The 25674-nt window shown below is 54.9% G+C and overlaps 1 protein-coding gene across 1 annotated transcript; it reads right to left on the minus strand.

The window, feature by feature from the left end:
- Positions 1-2445: 2445 nt before the first annotated feature.
- On the minus strand, positions 2446-20165 carry LOC133270190 (serine/threonine-protein kinase pim-1-like; the record flags this gene model as incomplete). Its single annotated transcript, XM_061455184.1, has 4 exons — positions 2446-2703; positions 19236-19691; positions 19954-20004; positions 20094-20165. Coding segments are annotated over 4 exons (837 nt in total), but the record flags the coding sequence as incomplete, so codon positions are not given.
- Positions 20166-25674: the final 5509 nt, after the last annotated feature.

Raw genomic sequence — 25674 nt, forward strand, 5'->3', positions numbered from 1 at the left:
TCTCACAAGAGCAGAGTAGAGGGGCAGGATCACCTCCTTTGTCCTGCTGGTCACGCTCCTTTTGATGCAGCCCAGGATACGGTTGGCTTTCTGGGCTGCAAGTGCACACTGAAGCTGGCTCATGTTCATTTTCTCATCAACCAACACCCCCAAGTCCTTCTCCGCAGGGCTGCTCTGAATCTCTTCTCTGCCCAACCTGTAGCTGTGCCTGGGATTGCTCCCACCCAGGTGTAGGACCTTGCACTTGGCATGGTTAAACCTCATGAGGTTGGCATCAGCCCACTCACAAGCGTGTCGAGGTCCCTCTGGATGGCATTCCTTCCCTCCAGGGTATCAACCGAACCACACAGCTCTGTGTCATCGGCAAACTTGCTGAGGGCGCACTCAATCCCACTGTGCATATATTGGAGATATGATCTAGGCCAAATCCCTGCTCAAGTAGGGTCACCCAAAACATATATAAAACAAAAAGGGGGAGATGTGGAGGCAGTGTTCTCACAGGAGAATGAATAATTGGTACATAAATTCTGAATAATCCTGAAAGATGCAGCAAGGCCGTGAGAGGCCCGGGGCAGCCTGAACAAGCAAGATAAGAAGAAGCTGGATTTCACCAAGTTAATGAGAACTGTGGACTGTTGGCAAGCTTTCGAGGTAAAGTTCTCACACCAGTGCTTAACCAATTATATGCTAGTTGCAAAGGGTCTTCAAGACATGTATCCAATCAAATATGCCAAATCACTGTAAGTGCACGTAAGAAACAGTATTTAAGCGGTTAAGGCTTTGTAATAAACGGTTTTTGTCTGATCATATTGTTCTCTGACTGAGTCCATGTATTTTCTGCAGCAGTGGGGTTGATTGAAGGGAGGGGTCGACTGAAGGTTGGGGTTGATTGAAGGATGAGTTTGACTGAAGAATGGGGGTGATAGAAGAATGGGGTTGATTGAAGAATGGGGTTGATTGAAGGTTGGGGCGGATTGAAGAATGGGATTGATTGAAGGATGGGCTTGATCAAAGAATCGGGTTGTTTGAAGAATGGGTTTTATTGAAGGAGGGGGTTGATTGAAAAAGGGGGTTGATTGAAGGAGGGGGTTGATTGAAGGAGGGGGTTGATTGAAAAATTGTGTTGATCGAAGGATGGGATTGATTGAAGGATGGGGTTTGTTGAAGAATGGGGTTGATTGAAGGATGGTGTTGATTGAAGGATGGGGCTGACTGAAGGATGGAGTTGATTGAAGAATGGGGGTAATTGAATGATGGAGGTGATTGAAGAATGGGGTTGATTGAAGGATAGGGTTTATTGAATGATGGGGTTGATTGAAGGATAGGGTTGATTGAAGGATGGGGTTGATTGAAGGATGGGGTTGATTGAAGGATGGGGTTGACGTTAGGCTTTGTTAGCAACTATTATGATGATGGCTTGACTTCATTTGGGAGGGGCTTTACCCACGCTTACTACAAGCGCGCTGATGACTAAAAAGCCAAGGAGCAGTGGGTTTTTTAGGTGAGGCACAGCATGCGCAGAACTGGCCCCGTCCTTTACACCTGACGTTTGTCTGCCAGGGCCTAGCGAGCTTGGACGGTGACAGCAAAGTCCTCCGGTCACAGTCTGGTTGGAGTGTCCTTTTCTGAGATGGATGGCCTTACAGGGCCCAACGAGCTCCGTCTGCCCGGTTTGAAGTTAGAGCTCTCCTTCTCCTAGGATGGTTGCCCAAGGCTGGTGAGCCCATCCTGCCCATGGACACACTTTGTCTGCCCCTTCAGTTGAGACCGGTCTGGAATGGGAGACCCTACGGGAGGCATGAGCCACCACCAGCGTAGCTCCCAACCTCACTGGGGCATGCAGGCTCTTCCCCCACCACAGGGGGGTGTCCATGAAAGAGATAACCCCAGTATACCCCATTATACCCCATTATAACCGCATTATAATCCATTATAACCACATCATAACTCCATTATACCCCGTTATACCCCAAAATACCCCATTATACTCTATCATAACCACATTATAACCACATTGTAACCCCTTTATACGCCATTATAATACATTATACCCAATTATAACTTTATTATAACGCATTTTATTCTATTATACCCTATTATACCGCCATTATACCCCGTTGTACCCTATTATAACCACATTATACCCCATTATAACCCCATTATACCCCATTATTACCCATTATACCCCATTGTAACCCCATTATAACCCATTATACCCCATTGTAACCCCATTATACCCTATTGCAGCCCATTATAACCCCATTATACCCCATTGTAACCCCATTATAACCCATTATACCCAATTATAACCTTATTACAACCCATTATACCCTCTTATACAAACCTTATACCCCATTATAACCCAATTATACCCCATTATAACCCAGTATATGACCCTAAAAGTGCTGTTTTCACCCCAAAATGATGTTGACAGCAAAGGAGCCTTTAATGGTGGCGGGGCGGGCTCTCAGGCCCAGCGCCCGCAGCAGCTCCAGGGTGCCGGGTCGGGGCAGCAGCAGCGGAGTTGGGGTGGGTCCGGATGGAGCTGGACTGGGGCTGGATGGAGCCAGGATGGGTCCGGATGGAACCGGATTGGATCTGGATGGAGCCGGATTGGGTCTGAATGGAGCCAGATCGGATCCGGATGGGGCCGGGATGGGTCCGGATGGAGCCATGTTGAGCCCCGATGGAGCTGGATTGGGTCTGGTTGGAGCCAGACCGGACCCGGATGGGGCCGAATGGGATTGGGATGGAGCTGAATTGGGTTGGGATAGGGATGAATCATATTGGGATGGAGACGAATGGGATTGGAATCGGACTGCACTGGGTCCAAATGGAGCTGAATGGGGTCAGGATAGGGATGAATGGGATCGGGATGGGACCGAATTGGATCTGAATGGAGACGAATGGGATTGGGATGTGGCTGAACTGGGTCCAAAAGGAGCAGAACTGAATTGGGATGGGACCGAATGGGATCGGGATGCAGCTGAATAGGATTAGGATGGGACTGAACTGGGTCCAAATGGAGGGGAACTGAATTGGGATGGAGCCAAACTGTGTCTGAATGGAGCTGACTGGGATTGGGATGGGAATGAACCAGATCAGGATGGAGCCGAATTGGGTCTGAATGGAGCTGAATGGGATTGGGATGGAGCCGAATTGGGTCCAAATGGAGCCAAACAGGATCGGAATGGGACTGAATTGGATCTGAATGGAGCCGAGTGGGATTGGGAAGGGACTGAATTGGGTCATTCCGGAGCTGTGGATACTGACAGAACACTGGATGCTGTTGGAACACAAACGGATCCTGATGGAGCAGAACCGGATCATGCCGGGATATTGGATCATTCTGGAGCATTGCATCACGATGGAGCCAAACTGGATCATCCTGGATTCCTGGATCATTCTGGAGCCATGGATCATTCCAGAGCTCTGGATCATTCCAGAGCTCTGGATCATTCCGCATCCCTGCATCATCCTGGATCCCTGGGTCATTCTGGAACCTTGGATCATTCTGGATCCTTGAATCATCCCGGAACCCTGGATCATTCTGGATCCCTAAATCATTCCGGAGCATTGGATCATCCCGGATCCCTAGATCATCCCGGAACACTGGATCGTGCCAGAGCCGCACCAGGCTCTCTGGGAGCATGGAATCATCCCAAAGCACCAGCTTGTGCTGCAGCTCCCCCTCATTCCAGAGCCCTGGATCATCTGGGAGCACTGGATCCCATTGGTATCGCAGCTCCTGGTGCTTGGGAGCAGATCCTATGGGATCCGGATCCGGATGCTCCACACATGGACATGGATCCACGTCTGGATCCAGTTGCAAGGGGGAGCGCTGACACAGACACGAAATTCCATGGGGCTGGAAGAGCGGAACCAGGCTCCAGAAGTGGGGGCTCTGGGGTGGGGGGGAGAGACACCATTGCCCACCATTGCCCCCCATTTTCTCCATTGACCTTATTGCCCCCCATTACCCCCCTTTACCCCCATTGCCCATTACCCCCAATTACTCCCATTGCCCCTGTTACCCCATTACCCCCCATTATGCCATTGCCCCCCATTGCCCCCCATTACCCCCATTCCCGACTCACTTCCCACTGCTCCGCACTGGATCCAAAGATGGGGCTGGGGATGCCCCGGTCCCGCCGCGCATCCGGTTGCGGCTCCCATTGAGGCTCCAGGGACCTCTGGTTCGGGTCCCGAGCTCCCGGGTTCGGGTCCCGGTGCCCCCGGAGCAGCCGCGAGAGCCGGGGGGGGAAGCCCCGGTGCCTCCCCCCTCCCCCCCACGGAGCAGCGCCCCCAGCACCGAGCGGCGCCGCTCCCGTAGCAGCACCGGGGCCCGGTGCAACAGCGCCCCCAAGCGGGAGGCCAGGACCCGCGCTATGGGGTGTTGGGGGGGTGGGCACTGGGACCCCCAAGTTATGGGGCGCCCCCTTTGTGCCCCCCAAGGTATGGAGCGGGGTCTGGGGGTCCCCCTTTGTGCCCCCCCCAAGTTATGAGGCGCCCCCTTTGTGCCCCCCAAGCGATGGGGCGGGGTCTGGGGGTCCCCCTTTGTGCCCTCCCCCAAGTTAGGGGGCTCCCCACCTGTGGAGCTCCCCAAGTTATGGGGCGGGGTCAGGGTCCTCCCTATGGAGCCCCGCCCCATGTGACCCGAGGTGACCTCGCGGGCGAAGAGCCCGCGGGGGTGGGGCAGGAGGCCCCGCGCCCGCCCCAGTTTGGTCCCGTCCAGTTCCCGCCGCGGGCGGCGCAGGGGGGGGAGGGGAGCGGTGGCGGCTTCATGGGAATAGCCGGGGGGGGGAGAAATAGGTGGGAAATGGAGGGAAATGGGAATGGAAAATGGGGGGAAAAGGAGGGGAAATGGGGAGGAAATGGGAAAAGGGGGGAAATGGTGGGAAATGAGAAATGGGAGGGAAATGGGGGAAATAGGGGTGGGGGAAATTGGGAGTAAATGGGAGGGAAATGGAGATGAAATGGAGGGGAAATGAGGGAAAAAGGACGGGAATTTGGGAGGAAATGGGGGAAATGGTGGGAAAAGGGGGGAAATGGTGGGAAAAGGAGGAGAAATGGGGGAATGGAAGGAAATATGGAGGAAATGGTGGGAAATGGGAGGGAAATGGGAAGAAATAGCAGGAATGGGGAGGAAATAGCAGGAAATGGGGGAGAAATGGGGGAAATGCAGAGGGAATGGGGGAAATGAGAAGGAGTTGGGGAGCTCAGAGCTGATTGGCTGTTGCCTGGGCAATGCTCGCCAGAACGAGGCCGGGTGGGGGGGGTGTGTGTGTAATGCGTGGGAAGCGGTACGTGGAGACCCCGTTGCTAGGCAACGGAGGCATCCAACCCGGAAGTGCGGAGAGCATCACGGAACGGGGATGGGGAAAGGCCGAAACACGGGGGGGGGGAGAGGGGGCCTCGATTTCCTGTGAAATCTTTATTTATTGGTTAAGTTTCCTTTTCATACATTCTTAAGGTGACACCCCCCCCCCTTTACATCGGTGTCACTAAGGCTTCGGATAGGCACCCCCCCCATCCCCCCTTTATCCTCCCCTCTCCCATCCCGGGTATAAAGAGGGGGGGAGGTGCCACCCCCCGACACCCCCGGGTGGGGGATGGGAGGTTGTGTCCATTGGGTACCCTCCCCCACATCCACCCCCCCCGTTTTGGGGTGCTGGGGGGGAGGTGAGGTCGATCCTCCCCCCTTCCCCACAGGCAGTTCATCAACAGGCACTTAATGACCCCCCCGCACCTTCCCCGCCCACCCCACCCCCGTTTTTGGTTACATGAAGCCCTTTCTACAGGGAACCCTCCAAAACCCACGCACGCACCCACAATGTGTTTGAGGCCAACACTAAAACAGGATTGCAAAGTCAAAGAACACGGACCTGGATGCGCAGGGCAGCCCCGGGAGATGCAGCCTCCCGAGGGAGGGGAGGGCTCTCCTCTGCACCGGTTACTGCAGGGCTCTCCCTCCTTAAAGAGCCCACGCTCACCGTGGGGGCCCCGTCACAATGGGCAAATCCAGAGCGACCGCCACGGCTTTGGGATGGCGGCAGCATCGTGCCCATGGCCACTGGGCACCCAGGGGTGCTCCGGGAGTCGCTGTGGCGGGACCAGCCTCTGCTCTCTGCTGCCAGAGCCGCAGACTCAGTCTCAGTGGGAGAAAAACCTCCAGGCCCTGCAGCCAGCCACATTGTGCTCCCCTGCACGCTCGCAGCATTCTTCATCCCGCAACCCCACAATACAGGGATGGCTCCATCCCATCAAGTGCTTCCTTTTATTTCAATCCGCATGAAAAACAAACCAGATTCCTGTGTTCCCTACACTGTGCACTATTAACTGTGAGCACAAATCCCACCGACCCAACATGCGGTCCCATGGCCCGACCCGACAGCGCAGACCGGCTGGGCCAGCTCCCCGTGCCCCAGCTCCAGACAAGACCGCCCTGTGGAAAACAACCCTCAGCTGCAGGTTGAGAATCTGTCCATGGCAGGGAAACGGCAGCGACCACAACTACGGCCACAGGGAGCTGGGGAGCAGGAACCGCTCCGCACCTCCGCCAGGCTGCTGACAGAACGCTACGGACCCGGGACAGGCACAGGACACACACGGAGGGAAGGACCCATGTGGAAAACCTGGCAATCAGCAGCTGAAGGAGCAAGGCACGGGTTGGAAACCTGCAGGAATTATGAAGAGAGAAATAACTCACCCACCAGCCAGAGCTCTTGAAAAAAAACAAGAACAAAGTCATGAAAATAAGTGAAAAACCTAACCTGGAGCAACAACAGAAAAGGTAAAATCTTTCATCACTAAAATCACTATTAAGAGCTGTACAGCAAACTTTGCTCCTGTACAACTGTTGTGGTTTAAAAGGGACAGGGCATAAAACTAAACAGGGAAAAGGAAAATGCTAACCAGCAGTGACGCCCAATGTAATTGCTCAGCACCCACTGAGCGATACCCAGCCTGACCCAATCCAATCCCTTCTGGGTGACTCCCTGTAGTTTCTATACTGGACATGACGTGCTGTGGGATGGAATACCCCTTTGGCTAGTCTGGGTCAGGTGTCCTGTCTGCTTCCTCCCAGCTTCTTGTGCGCCTCCTCACTGCAGAGCATGAGAGACTGAAAAGTCCTTGATCAGGGTAAGTGCTGCTGAGTAGCAACTGAACCATCAGTGTGTTACCAGTGTTAATTGCCACAATAAAGCCAGAACACAGCACTGCACCAGCTACAGGGTAGAGAATTAACTCTATCCCAGCCAAAACACCACCCAGGGGGCTGGGAGCTCAGCCCTGAGGCCAGCACCAGCCCTGCTGCCTGACCAGGGGATGGGAGCTCAGCCCTGAGGCCAGCACCATTCCTGCTGCCTGTCCAGGGGATGGGAGCTCAGCCCTGAGGCCAGCACCAGCCCTGCTGCCTGACCAGGGGATGGGAGCTCAGCCCTGAGGCCAGCACCAGCCCTGCTGCCTGACCAGGGGATGGGAGCTCAGCCCTGAGGCCAGCACCAGTCCCACTGCCTGCCCAGGCAGCCTTGAAGCCCTTCACACCAAGTAACTGCTCCAGTTCCCAAGACAAGCCAGGGCTGCAGCAACCAGAGGAACTGTGGGTGCCTCTGGAACAGGGACTCCCAGACAGAGGTTGGAAGCTCCCCACAAACCCTGGAGCCGTCATGCAGGGCTGATGCAGGGATTCTGTGGCCTTCACCCTTAACATGGGGTGTTCCAGAATCAGCCACCCCTGTGGTCCCCATGTCGCCATGGTCACTGTGATGTCTGTGTCCCCATGGTCTCCATGTGACCCACCATGTCCCTACGGTCACCATGTCCCCAGCGTGTCCCTGTGGTCACTGTGTTGTAACCTTAAATCTTACACTAACAACAGTGTGTGTGCCTTTAGCATAGGAGAATAGGCCAAATTGTTCTACCTTACTAACATGTAGAGAGAAAGGAAGGTTTGGCTGATGGGGGAAGGAACATCATGGGACTGGTAACACCTAAGGAGACAGTAAATAAGACCACGGATGACAGCCTTCAAGACAGCAGAGCGGTGCCCAGCGTGGGGCGAGACTGGAACAGAGCAGAAGCAAGGACATAGCAACTGCTAACTGGGCACTAGGACCTTGCGAGCTTCAGCAAGCACTGAGGTCATTCAGTAAACACAGTGAGGAAGACTATCGGTGCCCACCAAAGACCCCACTCAGCAAGAAAGCGCATGCGTAATTAGGATGCAAATATTAGAACCAGTTGCTGGAAAAGCTGTGAATATGCATGAGTATGTTAAATATAGAGTTGCTGTCGGCAAGTACCAGGTGTGCTCACCCTTGTGAAAGGATTCATGTGTGCGCCCAGCGCTGCAATAAAGAATGCTGCTTTCTGAAAGTCCAAATTGAGCCTTAGAGAGTTTCTCTGACCGACTTTTAGGGTAACAATTTGGCGCCTGAACAGGGACACTCAGCCGTGTTTCCCATGGATCCGGGGAGTCCCTGGGACCTTCACGCTGGCATCGGGGGAGTTTGCCTGAAGGACCAACGCGGGACCTCGGGGAGACCCCGATTTAATGTCTTTAAAAAGGCATTCTTTTTGGCCCCTTTCCACGTAAGGCAGAGAGGGACGCCCTGCGCGGTGGGTAAAAGGCAGTTTAGTTTTGGTTGTCTGGACTTTGGTATTTGGTGGAGGTCAGGATCATGGGTACCACTGCCTCCAAAGGGGGGGTTTGAAGAAATCCCCACTGGGTTGCATTTCACAACACTGCAAACAAATCGGTGAACCCCTGCGTAGTTCAGTCACTCGGGAGACCGGAACAAAGCGGTGGACCCCCGAGGGGTTCGGTTACTCAGGAGACTCTGGTAAAATCCTGTCACATGTTATTCTTGAGACGAGAAGGAAAGTGGGATGAAGCAGCTTATGCAGAAATGTTTTCTACTTTGAGATATCATCTGGAACAGCAAAAGGATTGCAGTTTTCATTTTGCGCTCCAGGACCTGTCAGTATTGTCCTTGGAGAAAGACAGTAAAATTAGTTTAAATTTGCTATTGGTCTTTGTGCACCACAGGGCAGTTATGCACTAAACATCTGAGGAATGTGGAGGAGGATTTGGATTTGATGGTAGGCCCCTGGAGAAGGGGTATTGTGAATAATGGGGCTGAAGGTGCTGACAATGAGGATCAAGCACAAGCACCAGCACAGGCACCTGAGATATAGGGGGGTCGGGCTGAAGGATTTTGCCTTACAGCAAGGCAAACTAGGGGAAAATGAGGGGAAACTGTGATTGCACCTTTAAGACAAGCTGTGCGTAATGATGGTCTGCTCATGATGAAGATTCCCTTTACCATTGTAGATTTGAAGAGTTGGAAACAAGTGGCTGGTAATTACACATCATGCTTTCGAGAGTGTTGACAGAAATACGATTATTCGCACAGCTCGGACCGCAGCAGAGCAACAAATAACAGCAGGCACAGCGATAGGTACAGTGAATCTTCACATTCCTAACCCCAATCCTAACTGGGACAGGCAAGCTTTGAAACAATATCGGAGGTAGATTTTAGTCAGTACTAGGAATGCGGTCCCCAAGGCAGTGAGCTGGTCTAAGCTATATGAAATAAAGCGAGATGTAAATGAATCAACTGCTGGATTCATGGGAAGATTAAAAGAGGTGATGTCTAAATATACTAATATTGATCCCGAATCAGAGGAAAGTAGGAGAGAGTTAGGCCAGTTAACAAAAAGTCAATCCATGGAAGACATAAGGAAAAAGGTACAAAAGCTTAAGGGGGAGGACCAATGTGATTTGGTAAAAATAATGGATGTGGCTTTGGAGACTTATCACAATCGGACCAGTATTGCTCTGGTGCAAGTTCTCTGCAATGGTTCAAATGGTTCAATGGTACTGGGGAGGGCTTTCAGTCCCTGATTATTAATATATATATTATTGATAGAATTAATATAATTATTAATATAATACAATATTGCGTTTTGTGGGTTATAGTGTGTCAGGTTTCAACTAGGAATCTGTTAATATATATGCGGGAGCATAAGATAAGCTCCAGAGTAAAACTGGAATCTTTAGGGGAAAGAAGAGAGAGAAAAATTGCTGCCTGTAGCTATCCCCCAAGAAAGGGAGGGGAGGAAACAAGGATTACATGGAAAGGTTTGTGAACAGACTCCACAGGTTGCACTCAAAGGGAAAATGCCCTCAGAGTCAAAATAAACACCAGAGATTTAGTGGAACGTCAGGACAGGCAGAGAGAATTATTACTTTAGAGGAAGAGTGAGGAGGAGCGGGGGAAGATTTGAATCCCAGCCCAGCAGAGCCCCTGGCTACAGTTAGGTTGGGGAATGAGAAGGTAAAAGTTCTTGTAGAAACAGAAACTACTTATTCTGTTATAAATACTTGTAAAGGGCAATTAAGCAAACAAACAGCTTCAGGCACTGGTGCCACAGGCGGACAGGAACCCGGCCTTCCTTTACATTTGAGAAACTGGCAAACAGATGTTGACCCATAAATTCCTTTGCATGCCTGAGTGCCCTGTGCTGCTATTGGATAACAGCACACTGAGTAAATTACATGCAGCAATTAGGGTTAAAGAAAGAAAATTCAGGTACATGTTCCTGATGAAAAGGCTGTGGAGGCCCGAGTTTTTATGTTACAGAAACCAGGTACTGAGCCGGATATCCCAGAGGAAGCAGGTGTATCTGCAAGTATGGGCTGCCAGAGCACCAGGACAATCACGAGATGCAGCAGCAGTAACTATTCTTCTAAAACCAAACATCACACTGCTAAGACAGAAACAGTATCCTATAAAACTGGAAGCAAGAAAAGAACTAGAGCCTCTAACAGAAAAATGTATTGAATACATTGGGACAAAAATGGTCTGTATTTGTACTTCACATGCTAATAACCATTCTGGAACAGAAAAGTAGTCAGTGGCTTTCCCCAGGCAGGCTGCGCTTCTGTGACAAGAGGACGTACAGTTGAAAGTATCAAACCTTTAGAACCAGCAGTGGTTTTGACAACAGATCAGAAGCAGGAGAGCTGACTCACAACTGTTTACAGACCATAACATAATAGAGCTAAACCAAACATAAGAGACACTAAAGCCCTGCATTCCTCCTCCCCCAACACATCAGCACAGAAAGCTGAGCTGGTGGTGCTACTGAGACTTCTGAAAGTGTCAGAAAGTCAAAATTTGCTTTTAAGGCACATCAGTTTGATAACACTCCAGTGAATATCGGTAATCACATTGCTGACAAAGCAGCCAAAGAAGCTGTGGGTGGGGACCTTTCATTAATATTGCCTCATCAGTATCAGAGCTTGGATAATGAAGTTCCAAGTTATCAAACAGAGGATGGAAAATTACCTAGTCTTAGGAGCCAAGAAACACGATGAAGGATGGTGGGTTACACCAAACAGGCAAGTAATAGCTGCCCAACCTCTTATGAGAAGAAAACCACCAGGCAACACAAGGGGGAACAAAATAATGACTGAGGCTTTAAAGCTCCAAGTTCTGAGTATGCAAATGACTGGAATTATAAAAGTGTTATAAAGAAGTGTGAACCTCGTTTACGATGCTAAGAGGCCCCCCACCTGGAACAACAAAGGCAATTGTCCACAAGACTGCTGGCAAGTGGACTTTACAGAACTGCCACAGCGTTACAGGCTCAGACATATATATGTGTGTGTGTGTGTGTGTGTGTGTGTGTGTATGTGTCTTAGTTTTTCTGAATGACTTTAACGGTAACATATGTATCATCATTACAAATTATACACACTAATATAAATGCTTTTAAGCCCGGTGGGCCCTGACACCTTCTCATCTCTGACACCAGCAGCTCCTGCACAGAGACGGCTCCTGCGTTGCACCCACAATGTGTTTCAAGCCAACACTAAAACAGGATTGCAAAGTCAAAGAACACGGACCTGGATGCGCAGGGCAGCCACGGGAGATGCAGCCTCCTGAGAGAGGGGTATCTTCTGCAAGGCTCTCGCTCCTTAAAGAGCCCACGCTCACCGTGGAGGCCCCATCACAACAGGCAAATCCACAGCGACCGCCACGGCTTGGTGATGGCGGCAGCATCGTGCCCATGGCCACTGGGCACCCAGGGGCTGGGACTGGGTGAGCTTTAAGGTCCCTTCCACCCCAAACCAGGCTGTGACCGCGTGCCTGCAAAACACGATCCCCATTTGGCTGCAGAAGAGCTCTCAGCACCGAGTCAGGCCCAGGATCAGGGGCAGACATTTGTGCAGAACATCCTGTCTCTGCTGCTGGCCTCGGCAGAGGCCCCTGCAGCCCCCTGAGGGCAGGTCAGGCCTGGAGAACAGCCAGGATCGAGGGCAGCACCGCCACCTCCTCTGAAGGAAGCCCAAGGGCTGAGGCTCTGCAGCCTTTTTCCTTTCCTCTCCTCTCCTTTCCCTTCCCTTCCTTTCCTTTCCCTGCAGCACCCTTGGCTTTCAGCCCCACAGCAGAGCCCTTCTGCAGCCGCTTCTCAGCTCTCGTTGCTCGCTGGCAGCTTCCCGAGGCAGTTGTGCCTCTGCCGGAGCCAGAGCAACGGCCCAGCCCGTGCTGCGCTGTGTGGGGCGCTCCGATGGCACCATCGAGTGAGTGCAGGGCTCGGCAGCGCTGGCAGGAGCAGAGCTGTGGGGCCTGACCCTGCTCCCGGGGCAGACGCGGGTGAGCTCCAGCCCTCGACAGGATCCTCCGCCTGCACCGCCGCCATGACAGCGGGCGGCGCGGGGGGATGACGTCAGAGCCGGCGCCACGGAGGGGACGGCGGGAAGGGGCCGGGCGCGCCGAGACTGGGGGGAGCGGAGGGGGGAGATGTGGAAAGGAAAACGTGGGATGGGAGCGGGATGGGAACGGGATGGGAGCGGGATGGGAGCGGGATGGGAACGGGATGGGAACGGGATGGGAGCGCGATGGGAACGGGATGGGAGCAGGATGGGAACGGGATGGGAGCGCGATGGGAACGGGATTGAGCCGGGATGGGAACGGGATGGGAGAGGGATGGTGATGCGCGGATAAACTCCACAATTTGTTAGAAGTTGTAAAGTAGGTATGCTTTTATTCAGCGCTGAGACGCACAGGGATAATTCCTCAAAGTCATGCGTGCCTCAGTGTTGTTTCCCTCTACATTTATCCTCTAAAGTTATACATATTCATAAGGTTGCACAACATGCCTATACATATTCATGTCCTATCCCCGCTTCGTATTATAATGAGCCAGAAGGTCCTCCGCGCCTGCGCATCGCCCCCTCTGGTCATGGGCAGGGGTCTCAAGATGAAGTAACTGAGTCTTCCTCCTGTGGGTAGGGGTCTTCAAGATGAAGTAAATGAGTCTTCCTCTCCTTGCACTTTTCACCTTTCAGTCTTCACATATGGCCTCAGGGTTTGGCCCGGTATCCCAGCCATAAACCATCTGCTTCTCCCCTTGTTAGTAGATTCAGGCGTCTGCTTTTCCTTATCAATAGCTGCTTATCAATAGGACCAAGTGTCTGCTTTTGCTTATCAATAGCTGCTTATCAATAGGACCAGGTGTCTGCTTTTGCTTATCAATAGGACCAGGTGCCTTTGTTCTGCTTAGCAGGCATTTACAACAGACAATACTTTTGTTTAAGCAAGCAAATTCCTCTAACCCCCTTGTACAACCCCCCTGTACAACCCCCTTGTACAATATCCCTGTACTACCCCCCTGTACATTGGTCAACCCTCTGTATCAATGGGAACGGGATGGGAGCGGGATGGGAACAGGATGGGAACGAGATGGAGCGGGATGGCAGAGGGATGGGAGCGGGATGGGAACGGGAAGGAGTAGGGATGGTGTTAGAGGAGGTGAAGTTTTTTACAATAAAATAATCATATAAAATAGTAGAAATTATTATATTTGAGAAATTTATAAATCAATAGTGAGGTTTTATATATTAGAAAATGTTGTAACTTTGCAATTTTGTATTACGGTTGATCTGTAACCAGTGTTGCAATAATATGTGTATGGGTGGATTTAGAAAGGTATGTACTGGAGACTATACCCAAATGGAACCTATGCATAAGGTAGCCAGAAGAGCATACCAGAAGCTGATAAGAAAATGCTAGCGTCCACACAAGGGTTGGGATATATCCAAGTAAGGAAAAGGTCCTGAGGAAGACTTCTTACTTCATCTGAGGAAGACTCCTTACTTCATTAGGACGACCACCAGAGGGGGCGGCGCAAGCGCAGAAGAGGATGATGTCGTAATAAATTGATGTAGCAATCTTTGATGCATATGTATTAGTCAATGATGTAATCTGTGTTGAATATGTATTAGTTACGAAATTTTAGTGTATAAATTGCGAACGCGATGTGACGGGAATCGGAACCAGATTTGGGTGCGTACCCCTGGTTCCCGGCGCCTCAATAAAGCACCTCATATAACCATCCCGGTGGTTATGTGTTTGTCTCGACGCTAACAATGGGAGTGGGATGGGACCGGGACGGAGTCGGGATGGGAACGGGATGGGAGCCGAGATAGGAGCGGGATGGGAACGGGATGGAGCGGGATGGGAACGAGATGGGAGCGGGATGGGAATGGGATGGGAATGGGATGGGAGCGGGATGGGAACGGGATGGAGCCGGGATGGGAGCAGGATGGGAACGGGATGGGGCTGGGATGGGAACGGGATGGAGCGGGATGGGAACGGGATGGGAGCGGGATGGGAGCGGGATGGGAACAGGATGGGAGCGGGATGGGAGCGGGATGGAGCCGGGATGGGAGCGGGGTGGGAGCGGGATGGGAACGGGATGGGAGTAGGATGGGAGCGGGATGGGAGCAGGATGGAGCCGGGATGGGAGCGGGGTGGGAGCGGGATGGGAACGGGATGGGAACGGGATGGGAGCGGGATGGGAATGGGATGGGAATGGGATGGAGCCGGGATGGGAGAGGGATGGGAACAGGATGGAGCTGGGATGGGAGCGGGATGGGAACGGGATGGGAGCGGGATGGGAGCAGGATGGGAACGGGATGGAGCCTGGATGGGAATGGGATGGGAGCGGGATGGGGCCGGGATGGGAACGGGATGGAGCGGGATGGGAGCGGGATGGAGCCGGGATGGGAGCGGGATGGGAGGGGGATGGGAGCGGGATGGGGCTGGGATGGGAGCGGGATGGAGCTGGGATGGCAGCGGGATGGAGCCAGGATGGGAACAGGATGGGAACGAGATGGAGCGGGATGGGAATGGGATGGGAGAAGGATGGGAACGGGATGGGAATGGGATGGAGCGGGATAGGAGCGGGATGGAGTCGGGATGGGAACGGGATGGCAACGGGATGGGAGCAGGGTGGGAGCGGGATGGGAGCGGGGTAGGAGCGGGATTAGAAGGGGATGGGAGCGGGATGGGAACGGGATGGGAACGGGATGGAGCGGGATGGCGCGGCAGGATGGGAACGGGATGGGAGCGGGATGGGAACGGGATGGGAACGGGATGGAGCGGGATGGCGCGGCAGGATGGGAACGGGATGGAAGCGGGATGGGAACGGGATGGAGCCGGGATGGGAGCGAGATGGGAACGGGATGGGAATGGGATGGAGCCGGGATGGGAGAGGGATGGGAACAGGATGGAGCTGGGATGGGAGCGGGATGGGAACGGGATGGGAGCGGGATGGGAACGGGATGGGAACGGGATGGGAGCGGGATGGAGCGGGATGGGAGCGGGATGGGAATGGGATGGGAACAGGATGGGAGCGGGGCAGTGAGGGGCAGCTGTGGGTGTTGGGGATCACTTGGGGAGCACATGGGGCAGTTGTGGGTCTGGGGCTGACTGGGGTGTCAGCTGGGAAACAGTTGTAGGTCAGGGAGATCTCTTTTGGGGACGTTGTAGGTCTGGGGAGTCACTTGGGGGTCACTTGGGAGGCAGGTTTGGGTCTGGGGAATCACTGGGGGGTCATTTGGGAGGCAGTTGTGGGTCCGGGAGGCCACTAAGGGAGGCAATTTTAGGGCTGAGGGGATCATTTGGGGGCAGTTATGGCTCTGGGGGTCACTGGGTGAACACTTGGGGGGCAGAGGTAGGTCTGCGAGCTCTCTTGGGGGGCAGGTGTGTGTCTGGGGGGTCACTTGGGGGTAGTTGTGTGTCTGGGGGGGTCACTTGGGGGCAGTAGTGGGTCTGGGGGGTCACATGGGGGGCAGTTGTGGGTCTGAGTGGTCACTCTGGGGGCAGTTTGGGGGCTGTTGTAGGTCTGGGAGATGACTGGAGGGCAGCTCTGGGTCTTTGGGGTCACTTGGAGGGCACTTGTGGGTCTGGGATTTCATTTGGGGGACACTTGGGGAACTGTTTTTGGTCTGGGGGTCACTAGGGGGTCACTTGGGAGCAGTTTTGGGTGTAGGATGTTACTTGAGGGTCACCTGGGGGGCAGTTGTGGGTATGGGGAGTACCCACAGAGCATGAGGCTTGGCTTAGAGAAGCCTCACTGCTCGTCAATGAGGTTGCAGTAGCGGCAGTGTCTGCCTCAGGCATTAGAGTAGCCCCGTTGCTGTGGCTGGCACTGCAGCAGCTGCTGTTCTTGTTGCAGTGGTTGGAATAGCTGCAGTGTTTATGCCTATTGTTGCCATGTAGTAGCCACAGTCCCAGTCGCAGGGATTGCAGTAGATGCAGGGCTTGTGGCTGGCAATGAGAAGATGTAGGTCTTGTGCCTGGCAGTGAGAAGCCGCAGTGCTTGTGGCTCGCACTGGAAAAGCCTCACTGCTTGTTGATGTGGTTGGAATACCTGCAGTGCCTGTCTTTGGAGTTGTAGCAGCCGCAGCACCTGTCCTTGGCATTGGAGTAACCCATGGGCCTGCTGCCATGGTTGCAGTAGGCACAGTTCTTAGGGCTTGGGTTGGAGAAGCCTCACTGCTTGTCGATGGCGTTGGAGGAGCAGCAGTGTTTGTCAGTGGCGTTGGAGAAGGCACAGTGCTTCTGGGTAGGGTTGATCTAGGCACTGCCTATGTTGCAGGCCTTAGAGTAGCCCCATTGCATCTTCCTAGAGTTGGAATAGCTGCAGAGCTTAAAACTGGTGGTGGAGCAACTGCAGTGCTTGTGCCTGGGGCTGGATTAGTCACAGTGCTTGTTGATGGGGCTGGAGTAGCTACAGTGCCTGTCCTTTGCATTCGAGTGGCTGATGTGTCTGTCACGGTACTTTGAGTACCCGCAGAGCATGAGGCTTGGTTTGGAGAAGCCTCACTGCTCGTCAATGAGGTTGCAGTAGCGGCAGTGTCTGTCTCAGGCATTGGAGTAGCCCCATTCTTCTGGCTGGCACTGCAGTAGCTGCTGTGCTTGTTGCAGTGGCTGGAATAGCTGCAGTGTTTATGCCTATCGTTGCCATGTAGTAGCCGCTGTCCCAGTCACTGGGGTTGCAGTAGCCGCAGGGCTTGTGGCTGGCAATGAGAAGCCACAGTGCTTGTGGCTCGCACTGCAGAAGCCTCACTGCTTGTTGATGTGGTTGCAATACCTGCAGTGCCCATCACTGGAGTTGTAGCAGTCACAGCACCTTTCCTTGGCATTGGAGTAGCCCATGTGCCTGCTGCCATGGTTGCAGTAGGCACAGTTCTTAGGGCTTGGGTTTGAGAAGCCTCACTGCTTGTTGATGGTGCTCCAGGAGCAGCAGTGTGTGTCACTGGTGTTGGAGAGGCTGCAGTGGTTGTGGCATGCACTGGAGTAGCTGCAGTGTTTGTGGCTGGGGTTGTCGTAGCCACTGTATACATAGCAGGCCTTAGAGTAGCGCCATTGCTCCTTCCCAGAGATAGAGGAGCTGCAGAGCTTAAAACTGGTGGTGGAGTAACTGCAGTCCTTGTGCCTGGGGCTGGATTAACTGCAGGGCATGTTGAATTGGGTCCCACCTGCCACAGTGCCTGTCCTTGGCGTTTGAGTGGCCAATGTGTCTGTCGTTGTATTTGTAGTACCTGCAGTGCTTGTGGCTTGGGTTTGAGAAGCCTCACTGCTTGTCACTGAGTCTGGAGTAGCCACACTGCTTTTTTTGCCCTGGTTGGAATAGCAGCAGTGCATGTTGCTGGAGTTGTAGCTGTAGTGACAGTCCTTGCCATTGGAGTAGCCACGGTGCCTGTTGCCATTGTTGGTGTCACCGTAGTGGCTGTGGCTGGTGCTGGAGTAGCTGCAGTGCTCGTGGTGGGTGTTGGAGTAGCCGCTTTGTCTGTTGCTTTGCTGTCAGATCTTGTCTCTCCTCACTGCAGAGCATGAGAGACTGAATCAGCCTTGCTCGGGGTAAGTGCTAATCAGAAACCACTATACAATCGGTGTGTTACCAGCGTTATCCTCAGACTAAAGCCCAACCTCACCACTGCCCCAGCTACAAGGAGGAGATATAACTCTTATGAGGTGTCCCTCTGACACCTATTGCTCTCCAAAGAACCCAGAAACCAATCCCCACAAGCCCCCCAATAACTGCAAAAGTCCCCCCAAAACACCCAACCTCACCAAACTCCCAAATCCCCCAAACCCCAAAAAAACCACCCGCTCTCCGCAAAACCCAACCTGCCAAAACCCCCAAACCCCACACTCTCCCCAAGAGGCACCCCCAGCTTACTTGCCCAGCTGCTGGCTCAGGCTGTGAGGGTGGAGGGCGGCTGTCTCCTGGGGCAGTGGATGTTTGCAGCCAAGGGTGGTTGAACACATCGTCCAGGGATGGCCTGTCGCGAGCTCTCATGGACAAGCACCACCTGATGAGGTGCTGGCATTCTGGGGAGAATCCAGAATCCAACTGCTCAGTTGCAGGAGGCTCCTGTCTACCTTGTGCCACCGTCCGCAGCGCCCAGGCCTGGGTGCGCTCAGAGCTGCACCCAGACCTCCTGCTCCATGACTCGGTTTGGAGGAGAGCAGGATGGCAGGACATGGGCCACCTCCTCCAGCTGACCAAGGGAGATCAGCTGCCACCCCCTAAACCCCGACCTTCCCCTGCTGCTGCGAAGCCAGGTACCTACCGACAGAGATCCGGCGCTGGAAGAAGAGCTGCCCGCTGACGATGTCCTCGCAGCACCGGAAGGGGAGGACCCCGCACACCATCTCATACAGCAGCACGCCCAGGGACCAGATCGCCGCCGGACGGCCGTGGTAGCAGCGCCAGCGGAACCACTCCGGCGGGTAGTACAAAGGTGTTCCTACAACAGGATACGGGCGCACCTCATTAGGCAGATCCCGCCTGCTCCTGGATTCTCGCCCGCGGATCCCCAGGGATGCAGGGGCTGCACCGGTGGCGCCACGGACGTGGGGACGCACACTCGGTGTGACCCGCCACCTCGTCATCAGCACGTGACTCTTGTTCACAAACTGCTCGGTACGGGAAGCACCCTGGGCTGTGGGCTCACCGCTAAATTTGGTGTAGACCGTGTCCCTGAGGAGGGTGCTGCAACCAAAGTCAATAAGCTTGACCTCTCTGGTGGCCAAGTTGATGATGATGTTCTTGGGCTTGATATCCCTGTGCAGGACACCGCGGCTGTGGCAGTGCCGCACAGCCACCAGCACCTGGAGGAAAATGCCCCGCGCCAGATTCTCGGGCAGGAACCTCCATTTTTTGATGAAGTCGGAGAGGTCCTGCGATGGCTCCGGACGCTCCAGAACCAGCACAAAGGAGTGGGGCAGCTCAAACCAATGGAGGAGCTGGATGATGGCACTGCAGCCGGAGCGCACCTTCCTCAACATGGCTATCTCCAAGGGAATGCGAGGGCCGCTGGGCTGCAGGGGGACCACGGCACTGTCAGCAGGGCCGATGGTGGCCCGGGGCTCCTGTGCCTCCCTGCCTGGGATGCTCTGATGCCCTCCTGCAGGTGCCCCCCGCAATCCCCAGGGATGCTCTGGTGCACCCCTACCCGGCCCGTGTCCCCTGGTGATTCCACACCCACTCCCCTCTCCCTGTCCCACTTTCCCCCCCGCCGGCCCCACCGGCTCACCCCCACCCGCTCTGCCCCGCACTGTCCCGGTGGCCCCGCGCACTCACCCGCTCCTCCCAAGAGGAGATGCGCTCCCGAGCCACTCGTTTGATCGCCACCTGCGAGCCAAGGGCAGCGCTGGGCTGAGCTGAGCTGAGCTGAGCTGAGCCCCGCCGCCTCCCCGGCCCGCCGCCGGGCCCGCCCTTACCGGGCTGTTGTCACACAGGCGGAGCCCCGAGTACACGGACGCGAAGCCGCCTCTCCCCAGCAGCGGTCCCACGCGGTAAAGCCGCTCGAAGCTCTCCTTGTCGTGCCCCGTGCGACAGACGCGGCCGCTGTCGCTGCGCGCGGGGTCCCCGCCGGCCCCCACCGGGCGCTCCGGGCCGAGCGGAGCCGCATCATTCCCGGCCTTTCCCGGCCGAGGCTCCGCGGCGCGCCGCTCCCCGCCGGTCCCGGAGCGCAGATAGGCCGACGGGTCAATGCGGGTCAGGAGGAGCACGGGCACCTTGCCCGACCGCGCTGCCGGTGACGGCACCCCCGCAGCAGCACCGCGCTCCGGGGTCTCGGGGGTCGCGGCTGCCGGGAGGCTGCGGGGCGGGGAGGGAGCGGGCGCTCCGCCGCCGGTCCGCGCTCCGCCGCCGGTCCGCGCTCCGCCGCCGGTCCGCGCTCCGCCGCCGGTCCGCGCTCCGCCGCCGGTCCGCGCTCCGCCGCCGGTCCGCGCTCCGCCGCCGGTCCGCGCTCCGCCGGGCACCTGTGGATGGTGGCGGCCCCCGGCCGGCCCCAGGCGGGGCGGGGCCTGGGGGCGGGCCGGGGAGCGCCAGGGGGCGGCGCTGCCTCGCCAGACCCAGACCCAGCGGCGGCGGCTCGCCCAGCGCCGCCACTGCCAGTACCGGGAGAGGGGAGCGGTGCCGCGAGCCCCTGCGGGGGGACGCTGGGGGGACGGGGGAGGCACCATCGCGGGGAGCGGCGGAGGGCGGGCTCCGGACCGCCGAGAGCTGCCGCCGCCGCCTCACCTGGTGCTGCTGCCCCTGCTGCTGCTCCTACCGAAGCCGCTGCCGCTCAGAAGCCGCTGCCGAAGTCGCTGCTGCTCAAAAGCCGCTCAGAAGCCGCTCAGAAGCCGCTGCTGCCGCCGCCGCCGCAGCCTCGCTGTCAACGGCTCTGTCCACGCGCGGCCCGGGCGCCCGCTGCCACCGGGCGGAGCGGCCGGCGGGGGGGGTCTCGCGGCCGCGGGAGCCCGGGGAACGGCGGAGCGGGCCCTGCCCAGCCCCGCGGCCGGGCTCGTGCGCCCCCCGCCCGGCAGCAGCATCCCCGCGGCCGAGCCTTTGGAAACTGAACCTGAGCCTTGGGACCCTGCGAACGAGGCTTTAGAACTGAAACCGGAGGCTTTGGGAAGTCACAAGGAGGCTGCAATTTACTGCTTATTTTATCCCCTTTTTCCTTTCCACAGAGGTGGATTGAGGTGAGATTGTGATGAACACATAAATGTATTGGCTTTCTCAAATCATAGGTGTGCTCACGTGCAGGATATAACTGTACGAGTTTACAGTAACAGAAACAAAACACGCTAAAGATACCAGACCAGACAACAAGTTAAAAAGGTTCAGATCTCTTGATCTAAATGGAGTCACATAGCAAAAGAATTTGTAAAGGTAAGAGAAGTGGGGGGTGAAGCTTGGTATAAGGAAAGCTAGTGCCTGGAAAACATAGGGTTAAAGTACTTTTTAGCTTAACTTAGGCTATAGAAAGAGAACAGTGTTTATGTTGTAAGTCTGTGGGATGTAGTGGCCCCACTTAAACATGAGTTAATTGTTTCACGCTGGTCTCCTAAAGTAGTTTTAAAGAGCAATGTTTGTGTTGTAAGTCTGTGGTGAGATAACAGGCTTTAGTGGCCCCACTAAACATGAATGGGTTATTTCACACCATCCTTATCAGTTAGTTTCAGACAGAGCCTCCCAAGGCTCTGCTAGCTTGGGATACTCCTTGTCTGCCCATCCTGCAACAAATTTTGCAGGAAGGTCACACTGTTTTAAATCCTTGCTATTTCTCAGAATAATTACAGATATAGCTGGTTGTGTGGTTGCTGGGGTGTCCAACTGTGCCAGAGGTGAAAAGTACACCGTGAGGAAGACTGCTTACTTCATCTTGAAGACCCCTACTCACAAGAGGAAGACTCTTTACTTCATCCTCAGGCCCCCTGCTCACAATCACCACAGAGCAGTGTGCAGACGCCAAGAGGAGGAGACTTGTGAGAATAAATTCTTGAAGCTCGTTATAATATCCTCCGCCTATATGCGGGAATTATGAATATGCATGTAACTAATGTAACACTGAAAGTATATAAACCTGTACCAAATGCTAATCCCTTGCGCCTCTGGCTGCGGTCACGCGCCCAGCGCTGTCGCTTTTGCTTTCTTGACTTTGTCCCTCACTAAACCCTCGTTACCTCGTTTAGAGGAGTGAGTTCGTATTTCACAAGCTCTCAGGAAGCTCTTCCCTGTGAGGGTGCTGAGGCGCTGGCGCAGGGTGCCCAGAGGAGCTGTGGCTGCCCCATCCCTGGCAGCGTTGGAGGCCGGGTTGGACACAGGGGCTCGGAGCAAGCTGCTCCTTCCATATGGAAGGTGTCCCTGCCCGTGGCAGGGCTTGGAGCTGGAGGAGCTTTAAGGTTCCTTCACCCCAGCCCATCCGGTGCCTCTGGGATCCCATGGGGAGCGGCTCCTCCATGAGGAAAGGCCCCGCCCCTCACGGGGGTCCCGCTGCCTCCCCCCTTCCCCGCCCACTGCCCCGTGCGCATGTGCCGGAGGCCGGACTACAGGTCCCAGCGTGCCCCGCGCGGGGGAGCCGTGCGCTGATTGGCTGCGTCGGAGGCGGGCCCAGGGCGTGAGGCGGAGCTGGAGCCGGCAATGGCGGCGGCCGAGCGGGAGGAGGTGAGGGTGAGCGGGCGCGGCGCGGGTCTGGGGGGCGCTGCAGAGCCCGGGGAGCGGGGCTGGGGGTCTGCGGCCCCCCGAGGCTCTGGGCAGTGGGGCCGGGCGCTGCGGGGGAATGCGGGGGGCGGGTGCGAGCGCTGGGCAGTGGGGCTGCGAGATGGCTGGGAGTGTGGGGTGCTGCGAAGCCGGGGCCTGGGTGGCTGGGAGCTGTGGGGGTCCCGCAGCTTTCCGGCCCTGGGGATGGAGCGGGGCTGTTGTGGGGGGCCCTGGGGGCTGTTTCCCCCCGGGGGGGAGGTGCTGCTGGGGCAGCCGATCCCCGGCACCCGAGGGGGGAGAGGGGGTGCAGAGGTGTCGGTGACTCTGGGGCGGGTTTTGGCTCCTGGAGCGGGATGGGGAGCAGGAAGGGAAGGATGAAAAACCCGAGGGTGGAGATAAGAACCGTTTAATAACCGAAGCACAATGTACTAGTGCTGGTGATAGTGATAATGATGATAAGGGAAATAACAAGAAGAGAGAAAAAAAAAAAGAGGAAAAGGAAAAAAAAAACCAAGCCAATAAACACAAGTGATGCCCAATACAATTGCTCAGCACCCGCTGAGTGATACCCAGCCCTACCCGAGCAGTGATCCTTCCCTTCCAAAGAACTCCCCCCAGTTTAGGTACAACTAAAACGTCAGTGTGTTGTCAGCATTGCTCTCGGAATAAAGCCAAAGCGTTGCTCTCAGTGTGGTTTTCAGCAGCCCATTGTACCATTTCCATTTCAAGTCTCAGTGTGTTGAGAAGGGCCAGAACCTTTATTTGCCCTGCTGCTGATTTCCCCTGGTCATCGAGCTGAAGGCTTTAGATGTGGGAGCAGTTGATCTAGGGCTTGTTCATGTAATTTTATGCCATCTAAAAACTAAACGGAGTTTCTCTCATTAAAGCTCTACAAATGCCCTTTAAATCCTAGCGCTTTTAATGTATGAGATAGCTGTGGATGGCCCGGTACACAGCCTACGCGTACAGCACCCTACAGTACAAAATAATGTATGACCTTCCTGGTCCCTGCGTGCGGCTGAAAATGAGTGTGGTGTCACAGGAGGTTATTTGAGGATGAACTGAAAATGTTCCAGGCCTTGTTTCTGGGGAAGTCTCTGGTTCCCAGGTTGTCCTGGTGCTCTGTGGGCAGGCTCCTGGCCAAGTGTTGTCTGTGCAGGTGTCCGGGAGGCTCCGTGCTTCGTCACGGAGTCGCGTCCTGCACTGAGGTGACTCTTAGTTACTGCCGTAGCTCAAGCACAGGCCCTCGCCAACGGCTGCAATCGCTGTGAGTGCTGGTTTTTGTAAACACGTTTTTTTGCAGGGGGTTGTCTCTTCTGTGAAACGTTTGCATGGGATTTCTGTAGTTAAAAAAATACACAACTGCTTTGTTTTCCCCCTCTGCTTGCCTGTGGTGAGTAGGAAGGAGAAGGAGAATGTCTGGCAGAGACGGGTAAAGAAGAGACAGGGGAAGAAACGAGCCCAGAGAAGCAGTGCGGAAGATGCCAGTGAAGAGCAGGGAGAAGAGAAGCAGCAGCCTCCAGCAGGTCAGGCGAGAAAGTGCCCCTCCCAGAGCAGCGTCCCAGAAAAAGGAAGGCGGCGAGAAGTTGGAGTCTCAGGTGAGCCTCCTGCTGAGGGAATGGGTCGTGGGTTTTGGTGTCTGAGAAGTTGAAGGGTGTTGTGGTTTAAACCCAGTCAGGTAACTCGTTCACTCACCCCCCCCCCCCCTTCTTTCCCTCCCCCTGCTCCCGGAGGGACGGAGAGGAGAATAGAAAAGAATGCAACTCCCACGGGTTGAGATAAGAACAGTTTAGTAACTAAGGTATAACACAGATCACTACTGCTACCACCAATGATAATAATGATAAAGGAAATAACAAGGGAAGAGAATACAACACCTCAGCACCAGCTGACCGATAACTCGCCCCCCAAGCCCGACCAAGCTCCGACCGATACCTCCTCCAACCCTGCAGTCTCTCAGCCCTTCCGGCTAACTCCCAGTTACATCCTGGGCATGACGTGCTGTGGTATGGAATACCTCTTTGGTCAGTTTGGGTCAGGTGTCCTGTCTCTGCTTCCTCCTGGCTTCCCCTCCTCCCTGGCAGAGCATGAGGCTCACAAAGTCCTTGGCCAAACCAAAACATCGCTATCAGCTCTGTTCCCGAGCTGAAAGTCAAAACACAGCACTGCACCAGCTACCAAGAAGGAGAAAAATGACTGCTACTGCTGAACCCAGGACAAAGGGTGAGAAGCAGTCTCTAGGTTCAGGCAGGCCTCGGTCAGACACAGCAGTGAAGCAGCCATTTATTTAACGTTTGTGCACAAACGGGTGTCCTGGCAAGCAGGCACACACAGCAAAGGCAGAACTTTGATTTGTATTTCCTTTCCCATCCTCAAGTTCCCTCCCTTGTTACCCCATTGGTTGGGGACTCCAAGGTTTACAGCCTCTCCGACGTGTACAATCTACGTGCTAACTGTCCCGCCTCTGGTTACACCTCCCCTTACTCAGTTTCATACACCCCTTCCTCTTCTTTCTTTCTCTCCCTTTAGGGTTTGATTTCTTAACTCTCTGGCAGGCACATGGTACCCCAACTTACTGCTTAACTACAGCAGCAGTTTGCACCGGCTTAGCTTCATAGGTTGTACAAAGATAGCGTTCTTTTGCACCACAGAGCGTGTCTGTTGCCCACAGATGCCGTTGTCTTTAAGCACAGAGTGTGCCTGTTTAAGTCACGGTATTTCAAACCCTATGTTTCGTTCCCTGAGTAACAGCCCCAGCCCCATTATTGCAAAGTCTTAGTATTACAAAACCTTAATATTGCAAAGCCTCATCCCAAATGTACAAACCCA

This window comes from Pezoporus flaviventris, unplaced genomic scaffold (genome assembly GCF_033815535.1).
Source record: "Pezoporus flaviventris isolate CSIRO_AGI_PZ_B2104156 unplaced genomic scaffold, CSIRO_AGI_Pfla_v1 ptg000019l, whole genome shotgun sequence".
NCBI lineage: Eukaryota > Metazoa > Chordata > Aves > Psittaciformes > Psittacidae > Pezoporus > Pezoporus flaviventris.